Source organism: Pinus tabuliformis, chromosome X (genome assembly GCF_031772625.1).
Source record: "Pinus tabuliformis cultivar Carrire ecotype Pingquan chromosome X, CPIR1, whole genome shotgun sequence".
Lineage (NCBI taxonomy): Eukaryota > Viridiplantae > Streptophyta > Pinopsida > Pinales > Pinaceae > Pinus > Pinus tabuliformis.
In genome coordinates this window covers 1,217,201,388-1,217,208,189 of record NC_142308.1, presented here as the reverse complement: position 1 = coordinate 1,217,208,189, position 6,802 = coordinate 1,217,201,388, and the positions used below count along the sequence as shown (strand labels likewise).

At 39.4% G+C, this 6,802-nt stretch overlaps 1 protein-coding gene across 1 annotated transcript; it reads right to left on the bottom strand.

Moving 5' to 3' along the window:
- Positions 1-612: 612 nt before the first annotated feature.
- Positions 613-2,901, bottom strand: LOC149144341 (uncharacterized). The gene has a single exon (XM_089452132.1). The coding sequence runs from the start codon at positions 2,899-2,901 to the stop codon at positions 613-615; it is 2,289 nt and encodes a 762-aa protein (XP_089308258.1).
- Between the last annotated feature and the right edge of the window lie 3,901 nt (positions 2,902-6,802).

Sequence of the window (6,802 nt, the reverse complement as noted above, 5' to 3'; positions counted from 1 at the left end):
TGGTCCTAACTACGACGAGGGATGAGTAAAAACATGGAACTCTAAACTAGAATGGAATCACAACTTTTTGATAATCATTTCATTTTGCTTTTAATTTCAAAAATGTTGCGTCATGTGGAAAACTTGTTATGAAAATCGAGACTAGAATTGAATCACAACTTCATTTTTTAATTATTCCATTTTGTTTTTAATTTCAAAATTGTTTTCAGAATGAAAAAGCATCATATAAATTATATTGAGAGAATATAAGTTCCAGATTGTACATATAACAGCATTCAGTAGCTGTATGATCCTGATTTTTAGGATGCAAAACTGATGACAAAAATTCCCAAAAAGAGCATCATACATAAAACAATACCATGCATATGCGACACATACTAGATCTATTCAGATAAGAGAAACTAGATCAGGGATACCACTGGGCATCAATATATCATGACATGATCAAAACATATAGAGGCAAAAGATGATAATAAGGAAAATACATAGAAAAGGTCAGCAGCCAGGAATGGAGAAATCCTGGATGAGCTAGGAATTCTCGTCAAGAGTAACCTTCAGGGACTAGGACCCTGTCCCGAGAAGCAAACCCTCCTTTGACAGAGAATCCGCTTGCTAATTTTGATCGCGACAGATGTGCTGAATTGAGTTGTCTTTCATGAGACCCCAATAAAACTTGATCCTGTCCAACCAGCCTGCTAGGTGGGGGCATTTGATGTGGCTAGAACCCATGACATGATCGATCACAGATTTTGAATCACCAAAGATAGAGATAGACTGGATATCAAAAAAAGTGCAAAAAGCAAGAAGACCTGCAAGGGCTCGCACCTCTGCCAAGCTATTTGAGCCCCTTCCTCCATTCCATGAAATAAAGTATTGCATATTCTTGTCCATAATGATGTGAACCCCGCATCCACAAATTTTTTGTTGTTCTGCACCGTCAAAAAACGCCCTTGGAGTCTCTAAGCGGGAGCATATATCCTCAGTACTGTGGCCTTTCTGCATTTTGGGCGGATTTTTTGGAATAGAATCATAGACCGAGATGATATGCTGCAATATAGACATGAGAGGGGACTTTGATTCCTTGAAAATCTTGTTGTTCCGCCATTTCCAAGCACACCACAGAACGATAATAATCAAAGGTCTCCATGATTCTTTTTGCGTGCTCCACCACTCAAACGCTGCCTGAGTGGAAATAAAAGCAATGAGAGGGAAACCAAATAGATTTGCCAAGACTTGCCAGATTTGCAGCACAGATTGACATTGGAAAAACATGTGAAAGTTGGATTCTTCGTGAGAGTCACACATCGCGCATCTGCTCGGCCCGTGCCAGTTCCTCTTTCTCAAATTCTCCCATGTCAAATTTTTGTTGTAGAACACAAGCCACGAGAAAAAAATTGATTTCGGAGGGCAACCTGACTTCCACAAGAGTGGAGGAAAAATCGAACTGCAGCAAAGGGCCTTAGGACTTATCAGGTTAGAGTAGATGTCTTTTACTTGTACAGCCAATTTTGCATTAGGAACTGACCATATCAGATAGTCTGTAGTCCCAGAACGATGAAAACCACAACCTTTCAGATATAAGATGACGGAGTTCCAAAGGCCAGCCAGAGGAGTCGGCATGCCGAGATCATAGGCCTCCTTCCATAGGGGGATAGGACCGTGCCAGGCATAGATGAGCTTATCCCAAGTAAAAATACCAATTCTGTGGAAGAAACAGAGAAGCTGCTCGGGAATGGAGATGCCCTCCCGACCTCCTACAAAGGGATCGATTCCAATAAAAATTCTGCTGCCCATTTGAAATTTCCACTTCAAGTTCTTTAGAAAATATTGCTCAATTTTCCGAAAACTGAGCCAAATGGCCGAACCATATTTTGTTCCAATCCTACCTTTTCTGTACCAAAATTCTATATCCCTTCCTTTCATATATTTCTTCTTAATAGTGTTGCTCCACGGCCCATCCCCAAAGATCCCCCTCCACAAAGACTTGCATAGGAGAGCTTTACCAAAGATCCTCATATCCAGTAATCCCCAGCCTCCTAAGCTCTTTGGCGCGGCAATCTTTTCCATCCTCGATAGGTGGTATTTTTTCTGGTGAGATTTACCACCCCATATAAAATTTGCAGAGATCTTATTCATTTTGTTAATTATATTTGCAGGAAGGAAAAAAATATGAGCCCAGTAAACAGCCAGCTGCGTTAAGACAGCTTGAGTCAGAATAATTCTACCCGCCAAGGAAAGGCATTTGAACTCCCAAGCAGAGATCTTCTTGAAGTACCTGTCAATCAACCACTGCCAGTCCGCACTAGAGTAACTGTTTGCCTTTAATTGGAATCCCAAATACTTTACACCATCCTTGATCGACCTCGATTCTATACCAAATAACTGTGAGATCCAATTAACCAATTCTGTGTTGGTTTCATTGTGGTAAAGAATGGACTTGGCTCTGTTTATATATAATCCAGTTGCACTTTGAAATCTATTCAGGATATCAAAGAGGCAGGACCACGATGCCCTGCAGAGCATAGCGAACACAAGCACATCGTCTACAAATAGATTGTGGGAAATGAAATTATTCCTGCAAATCTTGACAGGCTTGCACCTATTTTCTGAGACCGCCTTGTTGATGTGAAGGCTTAGTGAGTTCATTGCCATGATAAATAGAAGAGGAGATAGGGGGCACCCTTGACGAAGTCCTCTTTCAGCTGGAAAAAATGGAGAGGGCGTGCCATTTATGATAACTGCATAATTCACATTCTCCATGCAAGACATTATCCAGCTTATGGAGTTTGATTTCAGACCAATTTTTGCTAATAAACATTTTATAAATCCCCAGTCCAAATAGTCGAAAGCTTTTTGTAAGTCTATTTTCATTATGGCAGCATCTGATTTCTCCGAGAGCATAGTAACAAGCACTCCTGAGTATTGGCAACAACGTCCAATATATTCCTTCCCTTTAAAAAAGCATGTTGATCCTTAGTGAGAAAAGTGGCCAGAGTCTCTTTTATCCTTTCTGCAATAATTTTTGTGATGATTTTGAAAGATATGTTGCATAAGGAGATCGGCCGAAAATCTTGGAAGGAAACCGCCTCCATTTTTTCGGGATAAGAGCTATATAAGTGGAGGATGTAATCAGGTGAATACTGCCCAAAATTCTTGATTCTTCAACCATCCTCAGCAGGTCTTGCTAGATAATGTCAAAAAAGTGGATATAAAATTCGATTGTCCAGCCATCCGGGCCAGGACATTTGTCCTTTTTAAAGGCCTTCAGAACCCCCATAAGCTCGTCCTCTGTTATAGGCTGAAAGAGACTCTCATTTTTTTCATCATCGAACATTTGAGGCATCAGGTCAATACCCCAAAAAATGTCCTGGATTCTGCTTCCTTCCCTTCTTTTATATTGTCCTTTAAAATGTCTTACAGCTTCCTTAGAGATATCTTGTTGAGAGACATAAAAGCCTCCCTGACCATCGCTTATCCTCCATATGGTATTTTTCTGTCGCCTGGAATTTGCATATTTATGAAAAAACTTCGTATTCCTGTCACCCTCCTTAAGCCAAGTTACTCTGCTTTTGAGTCTCCAGAAAGCTTCCTCCTGCTTCAAAAGGTTCTGTTTTTTCCTTTCTAACTCTTTTATGCAGCATCTCATACTGAAGGAAAAGGAGTTGACGTCCATATCCCTGTGGATCCTGTCCAGCTCCCACTGTGTTTCCTGAAGAGAGGCTCTATCCCTCTGTCTTTTTTTGAACTGCCAATCTTTGACCACTTTTCTCATGGCGCTCATCTTGTCTCTGAATGTCATAAATGGGGGAGCCGAGTCTTTTGCAGAGAAGTCCTTCCAAGTATTAGTTACGACTTCATTGAATTCTGGGTCCTGTAGCCATGATCTATTGAATTTAAAAGGGAACCCTTTTCTGATACCATTTTCCTTCCAGCATAAGAAAATTGGTTTATGGTCGGATATAAGAGCAGTCCCAATGGATGAGAGTGGCATTCCCATTTTATCAATGATGCTGCCATGAACGATGAATCGGTTGATCCTCTTTGCAATATAAGCTTTTTTTGTTCTACCATTATCCCACATCGGCATCATTTTAGAAGGAGCTATATCAACAAAATTTCTCTGCAGTAATTCATACTTTATGCGATCAGCCAGCGGGTCTCTATTCCTGCAATTTCCCCATATTTCTTCAGAGCTAAGGGTAACGTTAAGATCTCCTCGTTCCAAACGCCTGCCGAGGGGAGCGTCCATTTGCCTCCAGCAGAACCAAAACCAGATAAAGATGACACCAGTGTTTTGCCACCGATAACGAGGAAGGGTGTTGTGGGAGCAACAAGCCAAAACCGTCACCCCAACCATAAGATTGCTAATATAGATCGATAGCTCAGCGGAGAAGGAGGAATGCGTGTCAGCTAGATAGCTATCATGGGAGGCTAAGGGATGGTATTGAAAAATGTCAGCTAGCAGGAACCTTGCATGTGGCTACAGAGAGACGAAACGGCTTTGAAACAAGGAATGAGCAAGTGCAAAGCAAGTAGGCCTCGTAGTTACCTGCTCATCAGGGATTGGAGCATCTGAGCTGCAAAAAGGCACCCTAGCTACTATTAAAGCGCTGAAAAATCTAATGCAAGAAATTTCAAGTAGTTTTCATGTTTAAAAATATAGTAATTATAATTGAATTTTGCAAAACTTGTTGCTAAAGTTTCATAGATTTTTAAAATTATATTAATTTGATCAAATTGATGATCCAGGACCAATATTTTCGAAATAATAATATACTAAAATAAATCACAAAGGTAATTCCACATATAATAAAACATTGTAGATTTACATATTGATCGACAAAGTATTTTTTTCAGTCGGTCGCTCTATTGGCGAGAGGCATGGCGTGACGGAGCTCATCTATATTTTTATTGTCATGAGATTTTTGTGACGCACATCGATTAAAACAAAAAAGTGTATTAAATAGTATAACATTGTTATAATATGAAGTGAAAAAGGAAAATAAAAAGGAACAAGTCCAACTAAACATATTAGGTAAAATTGTTGAAACAATTCCAACTAAACATATCAAGTAAAATCATGGAGAAGGTACTTTTAAGTGAGAGACACTAACATATATGTTTTTATTCATTGAATGTAAATTTAAATCTAATCAAAACTTAGAACAAGTGATGCAGGAAACCCCTTTATGGCCGAATCTGATCACAAAGGTAGTTTCCCTTCATATATTCAACTATCGAGTCTAGACTTAATGGTTATAGCTACAAAAACATATCGGAAGCATTGTTAATGCTCTATTGCCTTAAAAACCCGATATACAACCTTTTTCATAATACAAAGGAAACACAAGAAAACCCGCTCCAATCTCATAACCTAGAACTCAAAATATATAAACCCGCGCTTATAAATCTTTCAAGTCCGCCCTTTCCCTATGCTTTATTGCATCCTCTGGTATCCACATTTACACGAAAATACAAAGAAATATGCCCACAAATGCATAGGTCAGATCTCAAATCTTATATGCTCTCATTAATAAACTTGATCGGGTCTGCTATGCTGCTTCTTTATACTCTTGACCCCGATCGCCCCGATCTTCGATCTCCGACTATCAGATATCGCTTTATCGACATTTCATTACACTGTCCATCGGCCCTTCAACTTTGCAATATGCGATCAATTCTCCACCGTTCGATCAACTCTGATCCAACGGTCCACATTGCATCGCACTATCGCAATCGACGTTGGTAAGTGGTTAGGGTCCGATCCATTCACACTTACTTCCGCCGATGCGAAATATTTTGCCGATGCAATAAAGTGCTCTACTTTGCCCGATTAGATCTGGTCCGTTGATCTTAGTAATCCAATGGCCACTGTGAATCGATCCATCTACTCCCTCTTGGACTTGATCTCGCTTGTTTTTAACGAATTCTGTGTTATAAACCTGGTTCTCCAACATACTCAGTTTTCACACACGACATTGCATACTTAACAATAAGATATGATATCTTTGGGCGATGACTGGGTTAAAGCAGCTCAGCCACTGTCCTACACTATGGACTATAATAAAGCATTGAATGCTGTGATTTATAACTCTAAAGCATAAAAACAGAACAAAATGTCTGATGTATTCCACAGGCTAATATATATACAGAGAACAGCAAAGGATTTCAGTAGAAATGACCCATTAACACACACTGAATCATTTATTCAATATTATAATGCTATAGGGTCTCGGACCTCTAGTTCAGTTACAGCAATAAAAGGACCATGTTCCTATCTTGAATCCTCGCTTTCTCTTACTCGACTCTAACTTACCTAACCTCTCTAGTTTCTCTCTCCTAACCTATCCCCCTTTTGAATTATACAAAAAGATCACAATTTATACAAAAGTGGATTCATGGACCAATTCTGATTCGGATCCAGAAATCTCTCACTCTCTCCTAAAAAGTCTCTTCAACCCCACTCTTTCCTAAACAAATGCTAAATCAAGCTTTTAAATCCCTAATATTCTATTTAAATTAAATAAATCTAATTGTTTGCCCTCATCTCCACACAGGGAGGATCAATCAGCCACATATACCCTTTTCTCATGTTTGACAATAAATAAACACTCTCACACATTTAAATAAATAAAATTAACCAATCTCTTGTATTCCAACCTCTTGTTAGTCACAACATGTGATCATGTTATCACATTGCTAACTACGCCTGAATGCTCCTGCATCAGACTCCCAAAGTTGAAAGTTTCCATGACCTCATGGTCATGTGTTTCTTCTGTTGTCCATCCAGTATCCCAAACTT